The sequence below is a fragment of the Zeugodacus cucurbitae genome, chromosome 5 (assembly GCF_028554725.1).
Source record: "Zeugodacus cucurbitae isolate PBARC_wt_2022May chromosome 5, idZeuCucr1.2, whole genome shotgun sequence".
NCBI classification, from domain to species: domain Eukaryota; kingdom Metazoa; phylum Arthropoda; class Insecta; order Diptera; family Tephritidae; genus Zeugodacus; species Zeugodacus cucurbitae.
Window position 1 is genome coordinate 37,207,300 of NC_071670.1, and position 23,350 is coordinate 37,230,649.

Genomic DNA, 23,350 nt, shown 5'->3' on the forward strand with positions numbered 1-23,350 from the left:
TATAAAATTATTTTTTAGTGTGAAATATCAAGTGTGTTCTGAAATGTTATGATCAAGTACAATTAAATTATTAAAAAAAGACTATTAAAAACAAAATACAAAAAAAAAAAAATTTAAAAATATAATAATTTACTAATAACCAATGAAATAATTAAGTACAAAGGATTCTTCGTGGTGTATGCGACTTAAAACTTATAAAGGAAACAATATTTTAAAGTGCGATAATAGTATAACTAAGTGATAATAAGGCAAATTGTATGAAAACCGGATGTTGTTAGTATATACATATGTATGTGTAAGTTTAATATGAAAATAATAACTTGAGGATATTTTTTATTTAACCACCAATGAACTTTTTTATACTCTCGCAACAAAGCTGCTAAGAGAGTATAATAGTTTTGTTCACTTAACAGTTGTTTGTAAGTTATAAAACTAAACGAGTTAGATATATCAAAATGATCAGGATGACGAAACGAGAAAATAAAGACATCTTTATGGGGGTTGCTATTGAAAATGGCCGAAATCGGACCCCTGTCACGCCTACAAAATGGAAAAAACTGAAACACAAAAAGTGTCATAATTAAGCCATAAATAATGTTATAATATGGTTTTTGACCCATAAGTGGTCGACGCCAAGCCCATTGAGCATTTTTTTAAAATGTCTAAGTGCAGCTTCCTTCTGCCATATCGGTAAATCTCTCAGATATTTTAATTTAATTCAGAGAGAATCTTTTTCTTCTAATAATATGTCTCTGTACCAAAAATGGTTAAAATCGGGTCATAACTTCCCCTAGCTCCCATATACCTTGTATTCGTATCAAACTTCTGGTGGGCTTTATACCGTATATATCGGGTATTATGTGAGATATCTTAGCAAAATTATGTGAGCATATATTGGGTACTTTGGTGGTGAAACTGAGTGAAATCGGTTCAGGAATTACCTCAGCCCTCACATACTACATATGATGATGTTCGTTATTCTATTGGATTTTATGCCGAATATATGGGTCAAATTGTGTGTTAAACTATATCAATAAATTAAGAGAGTATAAAATGTTCGGTTGCGCCCGAACTTAGCCTTTCCTTACTTGTTTTATTATGAATTTAAAGAAAGAAATGTTAATGCGATCTATACTAATCACATATAGGCGGCATAAGAGGTTTTGACCTATTTTATCTATGTATGGTTTTTGCTTTTGTTTCATGCATTCTCTATTATACTTCCTCGCGATTTTGTTAAAATAGTACCTCACACATTTGTAACGAGATGTACATGGGGACCAAGTTTATTAATGGATAAATTTTTGTCACCAAAATAAAAATATCTAAACACATATTATATAAGCATATAGTTTTTTTTTAAATAATAATACATTTTGATATAAGGTATAAAGTTATTCGGAAGTTCATAATCATCATTATTTTAAGTATATATTACCACAGGGAAGTGTTTTTTTTTACATTTTTAGTCATATGTACTGAGGTCCTTATATTCGGTATATAGAGAGGCGGAGTTCTGATCTAAGAGATTCTATAATGTATGGTTATCTCGAGATTTATACAATTGGTTCGCTGAGTAAATCTTGTGATATGAGAGTTCATCTCAAAGCGAGTGGTGCCACGCCCATTGTATAACATATATATTATTCTGTATCTTTCTTTATAAGTTTTTGAGGTTGCAACCGTTATAACCTTATCTATAACTAGAGAACACTGTGTAACTTGCATTGAGAGTAATATAATAAATAATATCTACTTTCAGTAACGGACGAACGTATCGAACAATCTAACACCGAGCTCCAGTATTAGCAAACGGAAAGTACATAAAAATTAAACCTAAAAAATAAAATACATACTGGAACCGAACCATCGCGTCATAACTCTTGGATGTAGCGTACAGATGTCAAGACCAACAACGGAGATTTATAAAAGCAATAATGAAAAAACATATATTTATGCTTTGTCTCTTGATCGTTCTTGGAAACGACATGCCAATAAACAAAACCCTAGTCTTACACAGTGCATTTGGGGGCTTAAAATTTATTATACAGTTTCGCACTATTTGTAGAAATAAAACCACTACGACCACCGAGGAAACTTCCACTGAACAATTCACAACCTCAACTGAACCATCAACTATGTACAATCAACTGCAAATTCCGTCTCGAACAAATACACTGCAATTTATTCCGAGATTTTCGGACGTGGATCAGAGTATGATGTTAGGCAGCTCCTTAATAGCTCTTAAATCTCCAGGAAAACCCACCACTTCATATCCTGTACCCAGTACAATTTCGGAAGAACCATTCGATACATATGATGAGTCGACACCCGAAAGTGAATCACTGATATGTAAGTATAAAGAGATATCTAACAAAATTATAAAACTAATCGATTGTGCTACAGATATAACAAAATCTAGTCCAGTTCCGAGCAGAGCCAGTGTAACAGCATATCACGCTCTGAGTACTAAAACAAAGTTACCAGTAACAATACCTACAACAACAAAAAGTCTACAAATCAACGATGAAACAACATCAGCTATCAGCATATCCAACCAATACACTTCCAGTATGACGACAAAGCCAAGAATATCGACTGAAAAGACAAGTGCCTTAGCATATAGCACAACAGAATATAACATTTCCAGTGCTACCCCCGAGTCAACAATATCTACAGGTGTAACAAGTGAGGAAAGTAAAATAGTCCAGGATACTTCCAGTTCTACTGACAGAACAACAACCGTAGAATCTTCCAGCTCCTTTGAACGCACGACCCATTCAGCAGACGACATTGCCAGCACCACTGCAGAGTATTTAACAGAGAGTGAAGCCACAACTGAGGAAAGCACAACAGTTGTAGAATCTTCCACTTTCACCGAAGCCACCCCCGCCACAGCAGATGACATTGCCAGCACCACTGCAGAGTATTCAACAGAGAGTGGAGAAACAACTGAAGAAAGCACAACAGTTGTAGAATATTCCACTTTCACCGAAGGCACGACCGCTTCAGCAGATGACAGTACTAGCACCACTGCCGAGTATTCAACAGAGAGTGGAGCAACAACTGAAGAAAGCACAACAGTTGTAGAATCTTCCACTTTCACCGAAGGCACCACCGCTTCAGCAGATGACATTGCCATCACCACTGCAGAGTATTCAACAGAGAGTGGAGCAACAACTGAGGAAAGCACAACAGTTGTAGAATCTTCCACTTTCACCGAAGACACGACCTCTTCAGCAGATGACAGTACCAGCACCACTGCAGAGTATTCAACAGAGAGTGGAGCAACAACTGAAGAAAGCACAACATTTGTAGAATCTTCCACTTTCACCGAAGGCACCACCGCTTCAGCAGATGACATTGCCAGCACCACTGCAGAGTATTCAACAGAGAGTGGAGAAACAACTGAAGAAAGCACAACAGTTGTAGAATCTTCCACTTTCACCGAAGGCACCACCGCTTCAGCAGATGACAGTGCCAGGACCACTGCAGAGTATTCAACAGAGAGTGGAGCAACAACTGAAGAAAGTACAACACTTGTAGAATCTTCCACTTTCACCGAAGGCACGACCTCTTCAGCAGATGACAGTACCAGCACCACTGCAAAGTATTCAACAGAGAGTGGAGCAACAACTGAAGAAAGCACAACAGTTGTAGAATCTTCCACTTTCACCGAAGGCACCACCGCTTCAGCAGATGACAGTGCCAGCACCACTGCAGAGTATTCAACAGAGAGTGGAGCAACAACTGAAGAAAACACAACATTTGTAGAATCATCCACTTTCACCGAAGGCACCACCGCTTCAGCAGATGACATTGCCAGCACCACTGCAGAGTATTCAACAGAGAGTGGAGCAACAACTGAAGAAAGCACAACAGTTGTAGAATCTTCCACTTTCACCGAAGGCACCACCGCTTCAGCAGATGACAGTACCAGCACCACTGCAGAGTATTCAACAGAGAGTGGAGCAACAACTGAAGAAAGTACAACAGTTGTAGAATCTTCCACTTTCACCGAAGGCACCACCGCTTCAACAGATGACATTGCCAGCACCACTGCAGAGTATTCAACAGAGAGTGGAGCAACAACTGAAGAAAGCACAACAGTTGTAGAATCTTCCACTTTCACCGAAGGCACGACCTCTTCAGCAGATAACAGTACCAGCACCACTGCAAAGTATTCAACAGAGAGTGGAGCAACAACTGAAGAAAGCACAACAGTTGTAGAATCTTCCACTTTCACCGAAGGCACCACCGCTTCAGCAGATGACAGTGCCAGCACCACTGCAGAGTATTCAACAGAGAGTGGAGCAACAACTGAAGAAAGTACAACAGTTGTAGAATCTTCCAATTTCACCGAAGGCACCACCGCTTCAGCAGATGACTTTGCCAGCACCACTGCCGAGTATTCAACAGAGAGTGGAGCAACAACTGAAGAAAGCACAACAGTTGTAGAATCTTCCACTTTCACCGAAGGCACCACCGCTTCAGCAGATGACATTGCCAGCAGCACTGCGGAGTATTCAACAGAGAGTGGAGCAACAACTGAAGAAAGCACAACAGTTGTAGAATCTTCCACTTTCACCGAAGGCACCACCGCTTCAGCAGATGACAGTGCCAGCACCACTGCAGAGTATTCAACAGAGAGTGGAGCAACAACTGAAGAAAGCACAACAGTTGTAGAATCTTCCACTTTCATCGAAGGCACGACCGCTTCAGCAGATGACAGTACCAGCACCACTGCAGAGTATTCAACAGAGAGTGGAGCAACAACTGAAGAAAGTACAACAGTTGTAGAATCTTCCACTTTCACCGAAGGCACCACCGCTTCAGCAAATGACTTTGCCAGCACCACTGCCGAGTATTCAACAGAGAGTGGAGCAACAACTGAAGAAAGCACAACAGTTGTAGAATCTTCCACTTTCACCGAAGGCACCACCGCTTCAGCAGAAGAAAGTACAACAGTTGTAGAATCTTCCACTTTCACCGAAGGCACCACCGCTTCAACAGATGACATTGCCAGCACCACTGCAGAGTATTCAACAGAGAGTGGAGCAACAACTGAAGAAAGCACAACAGTTGTAGAATCTTCCACTTTCACCGAAGGCACGACCTCTTCAGCAGATGACAGTACCAGCACCACTGCAAAGTATTCAACAGAGAGTGAAGCAACAACTGAAGAAAGCACAACAGTTGTAGGATCTTCCACTTTCACCAAAGGCTCCTCCACTTCAGCAGATGACAGTGCCAGAACCACTACAGAGTATTCAACAGAGCGTGGAGCAACAACTGAAGAAAGTACAACAGTTGTAGAATCTTCCACTTTCACCGAAGGCACGACCTCTTCAACAGATAACAGTACCAGCACCACTGCAAAGTATTCAACAGAGAGTGGAGCAACAACTGAAGAAAGCACAACAGTTGTAGAATCTTCCACTTTCACCGAAGGCACCACCGCTTCAGCAGATGACAGTGCCAGCACCACTGCAGAGTATTCAACAGAGAGTGGAGCAACAACTGAAGAAAGTACAACAGTTGTAGAATCTTCCAATTTCACCGAAGGCACCACCGCTTCAGCAGATGACTTTGCCAGCACCACTGCCGAGTATTCAACAGAGAGTGGAGCAACAACTGAAGAAAGCACAACAGTTGTAGAATCTTCCACTTTCACCGAAGGCACCACCGCTTCAGCAGATGACATTGCCAGCAGCACTGCGGAGTATTCAACAGAGAGTGGAGCAACAACTGAAGAAAGCACAACAGTTGTAGAATCTTCCACTTTCACCGAAGGCACCACCGCTTCAGCAGATGACAGTGCCAGCACCACTGCAGAGTATTCAACAGAGAGTGGAGCAACAACTGAAGAAAGCACAACAGTTGTAGAATCTTCCACTTTAACCGAAGGCACGACCGCTTCAGCAGATGACAGTACCAGCACCACTGCAGAGTATTCAACAGAGAGTGGAGCAACAACTGAAGAAAGTACAACAGTTGTAGAATCTTCCACTTTCACCGAAGGCACCACCGCTTCAGCAAATGACTTTGCCAGCACCACTGCCGAGTATTCAACAGAGAGTGGAGCAACAACTGAAGAAAGCACAACAGTTGTAGAATCTTCCACTTTCACCGAAGGCACCACCGCTTCAGCAGATGACATTGCCAGCACCACTGCAGAGTATTCAACAGAGAGTGGAGCAACAACTGAAGAAAGCACAACAGTTGTAGAATCTTCCACTTTCACCGAAGGCACCACCGCTTCAGCAGAAGAAAGTACAACAGTTGTAGAATCTTCCACTTTCACCGAAGGCACCACCGCTTCAACAGATGACATTGCCAGCACCACTGCAGAGTATTCAACAGAGAGTGGAGCAACAACTGAAGAAAGTACAACAGTTGTAGAATCTTCCAATTTCACCGAAGGCACCACCGCTTCAGCAGATGACTTTGCCAGCACCACTGCCGAGTATTCAACAGAGAGTGGAGCAACAACTGAAGAAAGCACAACAGTTGTAGAATCTTCCACTTTCACCGAAGGCACCACCGCTTCAGCAGATGACATTGCCAGCAGCACTGCGGAGTATTCAACAGAGAGTGGAGCAACAACTGAAGAAAGCACAACAGTTGTAAAATCTTCCACTTTCACCGAAGGCACCACCGCTTCAGCAGATGACAGTGCCAGCACCACTGCAGAGTATTCAACAGGGAGTGGAGCAACAACTGAAGAAAGCACAACAGTTGTAGAATCTTCCACTTTCATCGAAGGCACGACCGCTTCAGCAGATGACAGTACCAGCACCACTGCAGAGTATTCAACAGAGAGTGGAGCAACAACTGAAGAAAGTACAACAGTTGTAGAATCTTCCACTTTCACCGAAGGCACCACCACTTCAGCAGATGACAGTGCCAGAACCACTACAGAGTATTCAACAGAGCGTGGAGCAACAACTGAAGAAAGTACAACAGTTGTAGAATCTTCCACTTTCACCGAAGGCACCACCGCTTCATCAGATGACTTTGCCAGCACCACTGCAGAGTATTCAACAGAGAGTGGAGCAACAACTGAAGAAAGCACAACAGTTGTAGGATCTTCCACTTTCACCAAAGGCTCCTCCACTTCAGCAGATGACAGTGCCAGCTCCACTGCAGAGTATCCAACCGAGAGTGGAGCAACAACTGAAGAAAGCACAACAGTTGTAGAATCTTCCACTTTCACCGAAGGCACCACCGCTTCATCAGATAACATTGCCAGCACCACTGCAGAGTATTCAACAGAGAGTGGAGCAGCAACTGAAGAAAGCACAACAGTTGTAGAATCTTCCACTTTCACCGCAGACACCACTGCTTCCGGAGATGACAGTGCCAGCACCACTGCAGAGTATTCAACTGAGAGTGGAGCAACAACTGAAGAAAGCACAACAGTTGTAGAATCTTCCACTTTCACCGAAGGCACCACCACTTCAGCAGATGACAGTGCCAGCACCACTGCAGAGTATCCAACCGAGAGTGGAGCAACAACTGAAGAAAGCACAACAGTTGTAGAATCTTCCACTTTCACCGAGGGCACCACCACTTCAGCAGATGACAGTGCTAGCACCACTGCAGAGTATTCAACAGAGAGTGGAGCAACAACTGAAGAAAGCACAACATTTGTAGAATCTTCCACTTTAACCGAAGGCACCACCGCTTCATCAGATGACATTGCCAGCACCACTGCAGAGTATTCAACAGAGAGTGGAGCAGCAACTGAAGAAAACACAACAGTTGTAGAATCTTCCACTTTCACCGCAGACACCACTGCTTCAGGAGATGACAGTACCAGCACCACTGCAGAGTATTCAACTGAGAGTGGAGCAACAACTGAAGAAAGCACAACGTTTGTAGAATATTCCACTTTAACCGAAGGCACCCCCGCTTCATCAGATGACATTGCCAGCACCACTGCAGAGTATTCAACAGAGAGTGGAGCAACTACTGAAGAAACCACAACAGTTGTAGAATCTTCCACGTTCTTCGAAAGAAACACCACTTCAGCAGATGACTTTGGCAGCACCACTGCAGAGTATCCAACCGAGAGTGGAGCAACAACTGAAGAAAGCACAACAGTTGTAGAATCTTCCACTTTCACCGAGGGCACCACCACTTCAGCAGATGACAGTGCTAGCACCACTGCAGAGTATTCAACAGAGAGTGGAGCAACAACTGAAGAAAGCACAACATTTGTAGAATCTTCCACTTTAACCGAAGGCACCACCGCTTCATCAGATGACATTGCCAGCACCACTGCAGAGTATTCAACAGAGAGTGGAGCAGCAACTGAAGAAAACACAACAGTTGTAGAATCTTCCACTTTCACCGCAGACACCACTGCTTCAGGAGATGACAGTACCAGCACCACTGCAGAGTATTCAACTGATAGTGGAGCAACAACTGAAGAAAGCACAACGTTTGTAGAATGTTCCACTTTAACCGAAGGCACCCCCGCTTCATCAGATGACATTGCCAGCACCACTGCAGAGTATTCAACAGAGAGTGGAGCAACTACTGAAGAAACCACAACAGTTGTAGAATCTTCCACGTTCTTCGAAAGAAACACCACTTCAGCAGATGACTTTGGCAGCACCACTGCAGAGTATTCAACAGAGAGTGGAACAACAACTGAAGAAAGCACAACAGTTGTAGAATCTTCCACTTTCACCGAGGGCACCACCACTTCAGCAGATGACAGTGCTAGCACCACTGCAGAGTATTCAACAGAGAGTGGAGCAACAACTGAAGAAAGCACAACATTTGTAGAATCTTCCACTTTAACCGAAGGCACCACCGCTTCATCAGATGACATTGCCAGCACCACTGCAGAGTATTCAACAGAGAGTGGAGCAGCAACTGAAGAAAGCACAACAGTTGTAGAATCTTCCACTTTCACCGCAGACACCACTGCTTCAGGAGATGACAGTGCCAGCACCACTGCAGAGTATTCAACTGAGAGTGGAGCAACAACTGAAGAAAGCACAACAGTTGTAGAATCTTCCACTTTCATCGAAAGCAACACCACTTCAGCAGATGACTTTACCAGCACCACTGCAGAGTATTCAACAGAGAGTGGAGCAACTACTGAAGAAACCACAACAGTTGTAGAATCTTCCACGTTCTTCGAAAGAAACACCACTTCAGCAGATTACTTTGCCAGCACCATTGCAGAGTATTCAACAGAGAGTGGAGCAACAACTGAAGAAAGCACAACAGTTGTAGAATCTTCCACTTTCACCGAGGGCACCACCACTTCAGCAGATGACAGTGCCAGAACCACTACAGAGTATTCAACAGAGCGTGGAGCAACAACTGAAGAAAGTACAACAGTTGTACAATCTTCCACTTTCACCGAAGGCACCACCGCTTCATCAGATGACTTTGCCAACACCACTGCAGAGTATTCAACAGAGAGTGGAGCAACAACTGAAGAAAGCACAACAGTTGTAGGATCTTCCACTTTCACCGAAGGCTCCTCCACTTCAGCAGATGACAGTGCCAGCACCACTGCAGAGTATCCAACCGAGAGTGAAGCAACAACTGAAGAAAGCACAACAGTTGTTGAATCTTCCACTTTCACCGAGGGCACCACCACTTCAGCAGATGACAGTGCCAGCTCCACTGCAGAGTATCCAACCGAGAGTGGAGCAACAACTGAAGAAAGCACAACAGTTGTAGAATCTTCCACTTTCACCGAAGGCACCACCGCTTCATCAGATAACATTGTCAGCAGCACTGCAGAGTATTCAACAGAGAGTGCAGCAGCAACTGAAGAAAGCACAACAGTTGTAGAATCTTCCACTTTCACCGCAGACACCACTGCTTCAGGAGATGACAGTGCCAGCACCACTGCAGAGTATTCAACTGAAGGTGGAGCAACAACTGAAGAAAGCACAACAGTTGCAGAATCTTCCACTTTCATCGAAAGCAACACCACTTCAGCAGATGACTTTGCCAGCACCACTGCAGAGTATTCAACAGAGAGTGGAACAACAACTGAAGAAAGCACAACAGTTGTAGAATCTTCCACGTTCTTCGAAAGAAACACCACTTCAGCAGATGACTTTGGCAGCACCACTGCAGAGTATTCAACAGAGAGTCGAGCAACAACTGAAGAAACCACAACAGTTGTAGAATCTTCCACGTTCTTCGAAAGAAACACCACTTCAGCAGATGACAGTGCCAGAACCACTACAGAGTATTCAACAGAGCGTGGAGCAACAACTGAAGAAAGTACAACAGTTGTAGAATCTTCCACTTTCACCGAAGGCACCACCGCTTCATCAGATGACTTTGCCAACACCACTGCAGAGTATTCAACAGAGAGTGGAGCAACAACTGAAGAAAGCACAACAGTTGTAGGATCTTCCACTTTCACCGAAGGCTCCTCCACTTCAGCAGATGACAGTGCCAGCACCACTGCAGAGTATCCAACCGAGAGTGGAGCAACAACTGAAGAAAGCACAACAGTTGTAGAATCTTCCACTTTCACCAAGGGCACCACCACTTCAGCAGATGACAGTGCCAGCTCCACTGCAGAGTATCCAACCGAGAGTGGAGCAACAACTGAAGAAAGCACAACAGTTGTAGAATGTTCCACTTTAACCGAAGACACCACCGCTTCATCAGATGACATTGCCAGCACCACTGCAGAGTATTCAACAGAGAGCGGAGCAGCAACTGAAGAAAGCACAACAGTTGTAGAATCTTCCACTTTCACCGCAGACACCACTGCTTCAGGAGATGACAGTGCAAGCACCACTGCAGAGTATTCAACTGAGAGTGGAGCAACAACTGAAGAAAGCACAACAGTTGTAGAATCTTCCACTTTCATCGAAAGCAACTCCACTTCAGCAGATGACTTTGCCAGCACCACTGCAGAGTATTCAACAGAGAGTGGAACAACAACTGAAGAAAGCACAACAGTTGTAGAATCTTCCACGTTCTTCGAAAGAAACACCACTTCAGCAGATGACTTTGGCAGCACCACTGCAGAGTATTCAACAGAGGGTGGAGCAACTACTGAAGAAACCACAACAGTTATAGAATCTTCCACGTTCTTCGAAAGAAACACCACTTCAGCAGATGACTTTGGCAGCACCACTGCAGAGTATTCACCAGAGAGTGGAACAACAACTGAAGAAAGCACAACAGTTGTAGAATCTTCCACTTTCACCGAAGGCACCACCGCTTCAGCAGATGACTTTGCCAGCACCACTGCAGAGTATTCAACAGAGAGTGGAGCAACAACTGAAGAAAGCACAACAGTTGTAGAATCTTCCATTTTCATCGAAAGCAACACCACGTCAGCTGATGACTTAGCCAGCACCACAGCAGAGTATTCAACAGAGAGTGGAACAACAACTGAAAAAAGCACAACAGTTGTAGAATCTTCCACTTTCACCGAAGGCACCACCGCTTCAGCAGGTGACTTTGGCAGCACCACTGCAGAGTATTCAACAGAGAGTGGAGCAACAACTGAAGAAAGCACAACAGTTGTAGAATCTTCCACTTTCGTCGAAAGCAACACCACGTCAGCAGATGACTTTGCCAGCACCACTGCAGAGTATTCAACAGAGAGTGGAGCAACAACTGAAGAAAGCACAATAGTTGTAGAATCTTCTACTATCATCGAAAGCAACACCACGTCAGCTGATGACTTTGCCAGCACCACTGCAGAGTATTCAACAGAGAGTGGAGCAACAACTGAAGAAAGCACAACAGTTGTAGAATCTTCCACTTTCACCGCAGACACCACTGCTTCAGGAGATGACAGTGCCAGCACCACTGCAGAGTATTCAACTGAGAGTGGAGCAACAATTGAAGAAAGCACAACAGTTGTAGAATCTTCCACTTTCATCGAAAGCAACACCACTTCAGCAGATGACTTTGCCAGCACCACTGCAGAGTATTCAACAGAGAGTGGAGCAGCAACTGAAGAAAGCACTACAGTTGTAGAATCTTCCACTTTCACCGCAGACACCACTGCTTCAGGAGATGACAGTGCCAGCACCACTGCAGAGTATTCAACTGAGAGTGGAGCAACAACTGAAGAAAGCACAACAGTTGTAGAATCTTTCACTTTCACCCAAGGCACCACTGCTTCAGGAGATGACAGTGCCAGCACCACTGCAGAGTATTCAACAGAGAGTGGAACAACAACTGAAGAAAGCACAACAGTTGTAGAATCTTCCACTTTCATCGAAAGCAACACCACTTCAGCAGATGACTTTGCCAGCACCACTGCAGAGTATTCAACAGAGAGTGGAACAACAACTGAAGAAAGCACAACAGTTGTAGAATCTTCCACTTTCACCGCAGACACCACTGCTTCAGGAGATGACAGTGCCAGCACCACTGCAGAGTATTCAACTGAGAGTGGAGCAACAACTGAAGAAAGCACAACAGTTGTAGAATCTTCCACTTTCATCGAAAGCAACACCACTTCAGCAGATGACTTTGCCAGCACCACTGCAGAGTATTCAACAGAGAGTGGAGCAGCAACTGAAGAAAGCACAACAGTTGTAGAATCTTCCACTTTCACCGCAGACACCACTGTTTCAGGAGATGACAGTGCCAGCACCACTGCAGAGTATTCAACTGAGAGTGGAGCAACAACTGAAGAAAGCACAACAGTTGTAGAATCTTCCACTTTCACCCCAGACACCACTGCTTCAGGAGATGACAGTGCCAGCACCACTGCAGAGTATTCAACTGAGAGTGGAGCAACAACTGAAGAAAGCACAACGTTTGAAGAATGTTCCACTTTAACCGAAGACACCACCGCTTCATCAGATGACATTGCCAGCACCACTGCAGAGTATTCAACAGAGAGTGGAGCAGCAACTGAAGAAAGCACAACAGTTGTAGAATCTTCCACTTTCACCGCAGACACCACTGCTTCAGGAGATGACAGTGCCAGCACCACTGCAGAGTATTCAACTGAGAGTGGAGCAACAACTGAAGAAAGCACAACAGTTGTAGAATCTTCCACTTTCATCGAAAGCAACACCACTTCAGCAGATGACTTTGCCAGCACCACTGCAGAGTATTCAACAGAGAGTGGAACAACAACTGAAGAAAGCACAACAGTTGTAGAATCTTCCACGTTCTTCGAAAGAAACACCACTTCAGCAGATGACTTTGGCAGGACCACTGCAGAGTATTCAACAGAGGGTGGAGCAACTACTGAAGAAACCACAACAGTTATAGAATCTTCCACGTTCTTCGAAAGAAACACCACTTCAGCAGATGACTTTGGTAGCACCACTGCAGAGTATTCAACAGAGAGTGGAGCAACAACTGAAGAAAGCACAACAGTTGTAGAATCTTCCATTTTCATCGAAAGCAACACCACGTCAGCTGATGACTTAGCCAGCACCACAGCAGAGTATTCAACAGAGAGTGGAACAACAACTGAAGAAAGCACAACAGTTGTAGAATCTTCCACTTTCACCGAAGGCACCACCGCTTCAGCAGGTGACTTTGCCAGCACCACTGCAGAGTATTCAACAGAGAGTGGAGCAACAACTGAAGAAAGCACAACAGTTGTAGAATCTTCCACTTTCACCGCAGACACCACTGCTTCAGGAGATGACAGTGCCAGCACCACTGCAGAGTATTCAACTGAGAGTGGAGCAACAACTGAAGAAAGCACAACAGTTGTAGAATCTTTCACTTTCACCGAAGGCACCACCACTTCAGCAGATGACAGTGCCAGCACCACTGCAGAGTATTCAACTGAGAGTGGAGCAACAACTGAAGAAAGCACAATAGTTGTAGAATCTTCCACTTTCGTCGAAAGCAACACCACGTCAGCAGATGACTTTGCCAGCACCACTGCAGAGTATTCAACAGAGAGAGGAGCAACAACTGAAGAAAGCACAATAGTTGTAGAATCTTCCACTATCATCGAAAGCAACACCACGTCAGCTGATGACTTTGCCAGCACCACTGCAGAGTATTCAACAGAGAGTGGAGCAACAACTGAAGAAAGCACAACAGTTGTAGAATCTTTCACTTTCACACAAGGCACCACCGCTTCTACAGATGACTTTGCCAGCACCACTGCAGAATATTCAACAGAGAGTGGAGCAGCAACTGAAGAAAGCACAACAGTTGTAGAATCTTCCACTTTCACCGCAGACACCACTGCTTCAGGAGATGACAGTGCCAGCACCACTGCAGAGTATTCAACTGAGAGTGGAGCAACAACTGAAGAAAGCACAACAGTTGTAGAATCTTCCACTTTCATCGAAAGCAACACCACTTCAGCAGATGACTTTGCCAGCACCACTGCAGAGTATTCAACAGAGAGTGGAGCAGCAACTGAAGAAAGCACAACAGTTGTACAATCTTCCACTTTCACCGCAGACACCACTGCTTCAGGAGATGACAGTGCCAGCACCACTGCAGAGTATTCAACTGAGAGTGGAGCAACAACTGAAGAAAGCACAACAGTTGTAGAATCTTCCACTTTCACCGCAGACACCACTGCTTCAGGAGATGACAGTGCCAGCACCACTACAGAGTATTCAACTGAGAGTGGAGCAACAACTGAAGAAAGCACAACAGTTGTAGAATCTTCCACTTTCATCGAAAGCAACACCACTTCAGCAGATGACTTTGGCAGCACCACTGCAGAGTATTCAACAGAGAGTGGAACAACAACTGAAGAAAGCACAACAGTTGTAGAATCTTCCACTTTCACCGAAGGCACCACCGCTTCAGGAGATGACAGTGCCAGCACCACTGCAGAGTATTCAACTGAGAGTGGAGCAACAACTGAAGAAAGCACAACGTTTGAAGAATGTTCCACTTTAACCGAAGACACCACCTCTTCATCAGATGACATTGCCAGCACCACTGCAGAGTATTCAACAGAGAGTGGAGCAGCAACTGAAGAAAGCACAACAGTTGTAGAATCTTCCACTTTCACCGCAGACACCACTGCTTCAGGAGATGACAGTGCCAGCACCACTGCAGAGTATTCAACTGAGAGTGGAGCAACAACTGAAGAAAGCACAACAGTTGTAGAATCTTCCACTTTCATCGAAAGCAACACCACTTCAGCAGATGACTTTGCCAGCACCACTGCAGAGTATTCAACAGAGAGTGGAACAACAACTGAAGAAAGCACAACAGTTGTAGAATCTTCCACGTTCTTCGAAAGAAACACCACTTCAGCAGATGACTTTGGCAGCACCACTGCAGAGTATTCAACAGAGGGTGGAGCAACTACTGAAGAAACCACAACAGTTATAGAATCTTCCACGTTCTTCGAAAGAAACACCACTTCAGCAGATGACTTTGGCAGCACCACTGCAGAGTATTCAACAGAGAGTGGAACAACAACTGAAGAAAGCACAACAGTTGTAGAATCTTCCACTTTCACCGAAGGCACCACCGCTTCAGCAGATGACTTTGCCAGCACCACTGCAGAGTATTCAACAGAGAGTGGAGCAACAACTGAAGAAAGCACAACAGTTGTAGAATCTTCCATTTTCATCGAAAGCAACACCACGTCAGCTGATGACTTAGCCAGCACCACAGCAGAGTATTCAACAGAGAGTGGAACAACAACTGAAGAAAGCACAACAGTTGTAGAATCTTCCACTTTCACCGAAGGCACCACCGCTTCAGCAGGTGACTTTGCCAGCACCACTGCAGAGTATTCAACAGAGAGTGGAGCAACAACTGAAGAAAGCACAACAGTTGTAGAACCTTCCACTTTCGTCGAAAGCAACACCACGTCAGCAGATGACTTTGCCAGCACCACTGCAGAGTATTCAACAGAGAGTGGAGCAACAACTGAAGAAAGCACAACAGTTGTAGAATCTTTCATTTTCACCCAAGGCACTTCCGCTTCTACAGATGACTTTGCCAGCACCACTGCAGAGTATTCAACAGAGAGTGGAGCAACAACTGAAGAAAGCACAACAGTTGTAGAATCTTCCACTTTCATCGAAAGAAACACCACTTCAGCAGATGACTTTGCCAGCACCACTGCAGAGTATTCAACAGAGAGTGGAACAACAACTGAAGAAAGCACAACAGTTGTAGAATCTTCCACTTTCACCGAAGGCACCACCGCTTCAGTAGATGACTTTGCCAGCACCACTGCAGAGTATTCAACAGAGAGTGGAACAACAACTGAAGAAACCACAACAGTTGTAGAATCTTCCACTTTCACCGCAGACACCACTGCTTCAGGAGATGACAGTGCCAGCACCACTGCAGAGTATTCAACTGAGAGTGGAGCAACAACTGAAGAAAGCACAACAGTTGTAGAATCTTCCACTTTCACCGAAGGCACCACCACTTCAGCAGATGACAGTGCCAGCACCACTGCAGAGTATTCAACAGAGAGTGGAGCAACAACTGAAGAAAGCACAACAGTTGTAGAATCTTCCACTTTCACCCAAGGCACCGACGCTTCATCAGATGACATTGCCAGCACCACTGCAGAGTATCCAACCGAGAATGGAACAACAACTGAAGAAAGCACAACAGTTATAGAATCTTCCACTTTCACCCAAGGCACCGACGCTTCATCAGATGACATTGCCAGTACCACTGCCGAGTATTCCACAGAGAATGGAGCAACAACTGAAGAAAGCACAACAGGTGTAGAATCTTCCACTTTCACCGAAGGCACCACCGCTTCATCAGATGACATTGCCAGCACCACTGCAGAGTATCCAACCGAGAATGGAACAACAACTGAAGAAAGCACAACAGTTGTAGAATCTTCCACTTTCACCGAAGGCACCACCACTTCAGCAGATGACAGTGCCAGCACCACTGCAGAGTATTCAACAGAGAGTGGAGCAACAACTGAAGAAAGCACAACAGTTGTAGAATCTTCCACTTTCACCCAAGGCACCGACACTTCATCAGATGAAATTGCCAGCACCACTGCAGAGTATCCAACCGAGAATGGAACAACAACTGAAGAAAGCACAACAGTTGTAGAATCTTCCACTTTCACCGAAGGCACCACCGCTTCATCAGATGACATTGCCAGCACCACTGCAGAGTATCCAACCGAGAATGGAACAACAACTGAAGAAAGCACAACAGTTGTAGAATCTTCCACTTTCACCGAAGGCACCACCACTTCAGCAGATGACAGTGCCAGCACCACTGCAGAGTATTCAACAGAGAGTGGAGCAACAACTGAAGAAAGCACAACAGTTGTAGAATCTTCCACTTTCGTCGAAAGCAACACCACGTCAGCTGATGACTTTGCCAGCACCACTGCAGAGTATTCAACAGAGAATGGAGCAACAACTGAAGAAAGCACAACAGTTGTAGAATCTTCCACTTTCACCGAGGGCACCACCACTTCAGCAGATGACAGTGCTAGCACCACTGCAGAGTATTCAACAGAGAGTGGAGCAACAACTGAAGAAAGCACAACATTTGTAGAATCTTCCACTTTAACCGAAGGCACCACCGCTTCATCAGATGACATTGCCAGCACCACTGCAGAGTATTCAACAGAGAGTGGAGCAGCAACTGAAGAAAGCACAACAGTTGTAGAATCTTCCACTTTCACCGCAGACACCACTGCTTCAGGAGATGACAGTGCCAGCACCACTGCAGAGTATTCAACAGAGAGTGGAGCAACAACTGAAGAAAGCACAACAGTTGTAGAATCTTCCACTTTCACCGAAGGCACCACCGCTTCAGCAGATGACTTTGCCAGCACCACTGCAGAGTATTCAACAGAGAGTGGAGCAACAACTGAAGAAAGCACAACAGTTGTAGAATCTTCCACTTTCACCGAAGGCACCACCGCTTCAGCAGATGACTTTGCTAGCACCACTGCAGAGTATTCAACAGAGAGTGGAGCAACAACTGAAGAAAGCACAACAGTTGTAGAATCTTCCACTTTCACCGAAGGCACCACCACTTCAGCAGATGACTTTGCCAGCACCACTGCAGAGTATTCAACAGAGAGTGGAGCAACAACTGAAGAAAGCACAACAATTGTAGAGTCTTCCACACTCACCGAAGGCACCACGGCTTCAGCAGATGACTTTGCCAGCACCACTGCAGAGTATTCAACAGAGAGTGGAGCAACAACTGAAGAAAGCACAACAGTTGTAGAATCTTCCACTTTCATCGAAAGCAACACCACGTCAGCAGATGACTTTGCCAGCACCACTGCAGATTATTCAACAGAGAGTGGAGCAACAACTGAAGAAAGCACAACAGCTGTAGAATCTTCCACTTTCATCGAAAGCAACACCACTTCAGCAGATGACTTTGCCAGCACCACTGCAGTATTTTCAACAGAGAGTGGAGCAACAACTGAAGAAAGCACAACTGTTGTCGAATCTTCCACTTTCACCGAATGCAACACCACTTCTTCAGATGGCATTGCCAGCACCACTTCCACCGCAGACACCACCACTTTAGCAGATGACAGTGCCAGCACCACTGCAGAGTATTCAACAGAGAGTGGAGAAACAACTGAAGACAGTAACAGCACTACTAGAGAGTTCGCAATAAATTCTACCATTAGTAGCGAGGCAACAACCAAAGCAGACTTTACAAGTGGAGAGGTTTCTAGTACAGATGAAAGTATTACAGCATTATCAAGAATTGAAAGGGCGACCGAGGAAACTCCTGCATTGGAAACTTCAACTGAGTATATTCCATCTAGCGCCACTTATGAGTCAGTGTTGCACGGCACAGATTGTGATATATTTGTTCATTTGACAGTGCTCAGTAAATAGTAAAGTGTGCAGAATATCTATTAGACTTAGGTTTTCGATTTCCAGCATTATTTATATTTTCGTATAATAGACTATTTTTTATTTATTATTTTTGGATTAATTTATATTTTTTAATTTTTTTATTTTTTTTTATTTTTATTAAAGTAAAATTGAAAACTACAAAATTTGGCCTTGGTTGCCGGTATATATATGTATTTGGCGTCGGCCGTTATATACATATTTATAATTTATCGGCTGAGATTGAAGAAAATTATTTTAAACGGATTTTTCAACTACATGGAATGGTAATATATGTATAGTGCTGCGTATAAGTATTTTTGGCACTTTTATCTAGTACAACGAAGACTCCGAATGAAGTATTAAAATAATTTTAGCTAATTCTAACAGATTAAAAGACTTTTTCTAATTTGTAGTAATACTTTTTATTTGAGTTTACTTTGATACCAGAACTATTTTCCTGTGATGACTTATAGAAAATTAGACTTTATAATCATTTGGATTGAACTCCTCTTTGGTTGAGCACAAGAATGGATAGCGTGGATTCATGCCAGTTCGACAGTGAGAACCTGGATAAGCGCCCGAACGGTATATCGGTTTGTAGCAGAATAAACGACGGGCATAATTGCAAGTGAAGAGCACATTAACGCCATGTGCACTCTCGTAGAGAGAAGCAGCGCAGCCAACACGATTGTTGCGATCCATAACCATTTTGCCAAAATGTAAAATTAATTCACTGAAAAGAGTAGAGACGAGATATGCAAAAAATAAGCATAAATTTTAATAATATAGTATTTGCTTTCAAGTTACTTACAACTGTGGTGGATGATACGAATCGATTTCGGCCTGCGTACAATGTTGGTATTGCTCATACCAATAGACCCTAATATGCTCCTTAATTTCATTGTAAATTTTTGAGCGATTGAATTTCGATTTGGTCTCGAATAACCAACCGATATTTTGATCGAGCGTATTGTAGCGTGCCGTCGTGAAACATTTCTGATCCTCATAAATAATGCCACATTGTTTTACATTGAATTCGGCAAAGTATGCCAGCTCGTCATCCCATTCCAAGGTGGCCATAGCTGCAGCCGGCTCGAAGGTCAAACCCTTCGCTATCTCATTGCGATATTTATTGTGTTCGCCTAGAAAGAGATTTTTAAACTCCTCTGTCATAGGCAACATTTCGGCATTCGGTGGGCAGCGTGCATCGAAAGCCTGTGTCAAAGAAAGGTGTATGTTAAAAAAATATTCTTTGATAAGGCAATTCGCGAACTCACTCCGGTATGATTGCAAGCCAAAACATGCTTATAGCTGCGTCCACTGCACATATAGGCCGGACTACAGTAGTCCACATCACTGAGACCGGCGTCGACAACAGCTGCCGTGCATACTAACGCCAACACTGCCAAGTATTTCAATAGCATTTTACTTTCCAGTTTACACTAACTCTTCGCTTAGCATGCGAAACACTTTTGCCGTTGTCAAATGTAGTGGGTGCTTTATATAACGGGTGATTTTTTTGAGGTTAGGATTTTCATGCATTAGTATTTGACAGATCACGTGGGATTTCAGACATGGTGTCAAAGAGAAAGATGCTCAGTATGCTTTGACATTTCATCATGAATAGACTTACTAACGAGCAACGCTTGCAAATCATTGAATTTTATTACCAAAATCAGTGTTCGGTTCGAAATGTGTTTATCGACAAATTTTGTTCAGCGATGAGGCTCATTTCTGGTTGAATGGCTACGTAAATAAGCAAAATTGCCGCATTTGGGGTGAAGAGCAACCAGAAGCCGTTCAAGAACTGCCCATGCATCCCGAAAAATGCACTGTTTGGTGTGGTTTGTACGCTGGTGGAATCATTGGACCGTATTTTTTCAAAGATGCTGTTGGACGCAACGTTACGGTGAATGGCGATCGCTATCGTTCGATGCTAACAAACTTTTTGTTGCCAAAAATGGAAGAACTGAACTTGGTTGACATGTGGTTTCAACAAGATGGCGCTACATGCCACACAGCTCGCGATTCTATGGCCATTTTGAGGGAAAACTTCGGAGAACAATTCATCTCAAGAAATGGACCCGTAAGTTGGCCACCAAGATCATGCGATTTAACGCCTTTAGACTATTTTTTGTGGGGCTACGTCAAGTCTAAAGTCTACAGAAATAAGCCAGCAACTATTCCAGCTTTGGAAGACAACATTTCCGAAGAAATTCGGGCTATTCCGGCCGAAATGCTCGAAAAAGTTGCCCAAAATTGGACTTTCCGAATGGACCACCTAAGACGCAGCCGCGGTCAACATTTAAATGAAATTATCTTCAAAAAGTGAATGTCATGAACCAGTCTAACGTTTCAAATAAAGAACCGATGAGATTTTTAAATTTTATGCGTTTTTTTTTTTTAAAAAGTTATCAAGCTCTTAAAAAATCACCCTTTACAATTAGTACTCGTAACACTACGGCGGAAAATCCCCGACACCTGCCCATTCTTTCTCATTATTTCTTTAGCAAATAGATAACAGCTAAATTTTCGCTTTATTTTTATTGGCACTTATCTTCTAACAATACAATATATTACTGTGTTTACAAAACACACTCTGACGCATAGTGGGTTGAAAGATTTGAACAGATGTTTCCTTCTAAGAAACTAGCAAACAGCTGATAAGTAAACACAAATATTTTCACTAACTGTTACGAATTAATTTTAATTGTGTGTGTGCCTTAATTGGCCCGATTTTAAACGTTTGGGGTTTCGAATTTAATATCTGTTGTCCAGTTTTTGGTGTACCATCTATGTTGTAGATAAGAGTCTGGTACCTCTATAATTCTATAACCATAATATGACTTTAATAGTATATCTCAGTTGACTGCCAAAGACAAATGAGTGCTATACATGACCATAACCCGGTAATTGCGGCGAAATGTGGTATTATAATAGAGTGCTCTCTGCTAATTTTTGAGATATGTTGGTCGGATAGCTATGTCAGTGTGTTGAGTATGGAAGGCTCCTATAATTAATTATATAATGATAATTTGAACCATTCAGAGAGGGCTTAACTTATATAGCTTCCAAAGAGTATACAGAAAAAGAACACAAAACTTATAATTAATTCCGGAAAATGTGTGATTTCCTGGATTCTCCGATATATTTTGTATATGAGTATTTATGAACTTATCGGTTTTTTAGTTTCTCTTAGTAGCTACGTTTTCCAAAGTATTTTCAAGAAATCACTCAAAATAGCTCAAGTTTTCTTAAAATGCTTCGCAATATGTTTAGTCGTTTCATTCGTTTTTGTAATGTTGTAGTCGGGCCTATCTTTATGATAACAACCACTCTTTCTTATTTTCTAGTGTTGATTGCTTGGTGCTCAATTCCGATGCATAAGTAGACGTGCAATGTACGGACCCATTGATCCAAAAAGACCACATAATTATCAGACCTCCTTAAAGTACTCTTAGAAAGGTCAAATGAGGGCCTTTGTACCGAATATACAAGGTGTGTTCAAAAAATAAAGGGAATTTTAGTTTTTGAAAAAGGTATTTAATTATTCGTCTACATTAATGTTGTCGTCTTTAAAATAGCCCCATTCGATAGTATGCACTTATGCCAGTGCTTCTTCCAATCGTGGAAACACTTCTCAAATTCATTTTTTGGAATAGTCTTTGGCTTTTCAGCGATTTCTTGCAAGTTTGTAAAACGGCGGCTCTATAAGGTTCTCTTTATCTTTGAAAATAGGAAAAAGGCACACAGAGCCATGTCTGGCGAATATGGAGGCTGTGGCATCGTTGTTATCCAACTACAGGAATTCACGAACAAACAACGAAGTGTGAGCTTTCAACAAATGAAAATCGCCAAGCTCAAAAAACCCCTCGAACTGTTGTGGCTGCTACAGACAAAGGAATCACTGAATACAGCTGAAACCTGATTAATTGCACTATTCAAACCCGCGAAGTTTTATTGTTTTTAGTTTTAAAATTCCCGTTATTTTTTGAACTCACCTTATATACAGAAAAACAGTAAGTATGTATATGTAAATCTGCACGTACAAATCAAAAAATTAAAAGCCACACATATTTTAGTATTCCTTTGTTGAATTCCCGATTTATCTTTAAAAACACGTCTATCTCTTGCTTCACTTCTCTTGCTTTACCTTCAACGGTTGTTACATGAGGCTTGAAAAATATTTTCATAATTAATAAATTTAAATTATATTAATATCTTGATATAGAATTGTAAACAATTATTATCAGATTAAAATAACAAAATACTAATTTATTGCTTTATAACTGTTTACTTGATATAAAAAGGTTTATGACTGCTTTGTAAGTTATATATGGTATGGTAGTATGGGTTTCTTTATCAGATATGTGAAAAGCGAAAGTGTGAAAGAGTAAACAATTTTATATTTCTTAGGTAAAATGTTAAAAATAGCAGTTGCTTTGTGGCTGAATTGGTATGTTTATTTATAAATGAATTACAGATGCAACGAGCTACTGTTATCGCACTCAATTGGATTGCAGTGATTAGTAAATCAATTGGTATGATTTTTGGTTTTGATAAATTTTATTGCT

The 23,350-nt window shown here is 43.0% G+C and overlaps 3 protein-coding genes across 3 annotated transcripts; 2 read left to right on the forward strand and 1 right to left on the reverse strand.

Moving 5' to 3' along the window:
• The first annotated feature begins 1,717 nt into the window (after positions 1-1,717).
• On the forward strand, positions 1,718-11,076 carry LOC128922144 (streptococcal hemagglutinin-like). The gene is made up of 12 exons (XM_054231769.1): positions 1,718-2,352; positions 2,407-2,939; positions 3,414-3,605; positions 5,817-5,850; positions 5,923-5,954; positions 7,065-7,277; positions 7,422-7,829; positions 8,133-8,399; positions 8,763-8,999; positions 9,474-9,867; positions 10,369-10,779; positions 10,985-11,076. Exons 1-12 carry the CDS (start codon positions 1,938-1,940, stop codon positions 11,074-11,076), a joined length of 3,228 nt encoding a protein of 1,075 aa, XP_054087744.1. The 5' UTR covers positions 1,718-1,937.
• Positions 11,077-12,656: 1,580 nt separating this feature from the next.
• On the forward strand, positions 12,657-17,213 carry LOC128922145 (streptococcal hemagglutinin-like; the record flags this gene model as incomplete). The annotated part of the gene is made up of 4 exons (XM_054231770.1): positions 12,657-12,731; positions 13,683-13,739; positions 16,074-16,761; positions 17,026-17,213. Coding segments are annotated over 4 exons (1,008 nt in total), but the record flags the coding sequence as incomplete, so codon positions are not given.
• A 1,960-nt stretch (positions 17,214-19,173) lies between these two features.
• On the reverse strand, positions 19,174-20,267 carry LOC105211961 (antigen 5 like allergen Cul n 1). Its single transcript, XM_011183677.3, has 3 exons — positions 20,054-20,267; positions 19,588-19,991; positions 19,174-19,509 (listed from the first exon to the last, which is right to left on the reverse strand). Exons 1-3 carry the CDS (start codon positions 20,198-20,200, stop codon positions 19,254-19,256), a joined length of 807 nt encoding a protein of 268 aa, XP_011181979.2. The 5' UTR covers positions 20,201-20,267; the 3' UTR covers positions 19,174-19,253.
• Positions 20,268-23,350: the final 3,083 nt, after the last annotated feature.

What these genes read in the sequence shown, in the direction of transcription:
- LOC128922144 (XM_054231769.1), top strand. Translation starts at nt 1,938, where the DNA reads ATGAAAAAACATATATTTATGCTTTGTCTCTTGATCGTTCTTGGAAAC. An exon ending in TGCAGAGTATTCAACAGAGA is followed by an intron (nt 5,851 to 5,922) that starts GTGGAGCAACAA and finishes CGACCGCTTCAG; the next exon opens with CAGATGACAGTACCAGCACC. An exon ending in CACTGCTTCAGGAGATGACA is followed by an intron (nt 10,780 to 10,984) that starts GTGCAAGCACCA and finishes GTTCTTCGAAAG; the next exon opens with AAACACCACTTCAGCAGATG.
- LOC105211961 (XM_011183677.3), bottom strand. Translation starts at nt 20,200, where the DNA reads ATGCTATTGAAATACTTGGCAGTGTTGGCGTTAGTATGCACGGCAGCT. An exon ending in TGGCTTGCAATCATACCGGA is followed by an intron (nt 19,992 to 20,053) that starts GTGAGTTCGCGA and finishes TCTTTGACACAG; the next exon opens with GCTTTCGATGCACGCTGCCC. An exon ending in TCGTATCATCCACCACAGTT is followed by an intron (nt 19,510 to 19,587) that starts GTAAGTAACTTG and finishes TACTCTTTTCAG; the next exon opens with TGAATTAATTTTACATTTTG.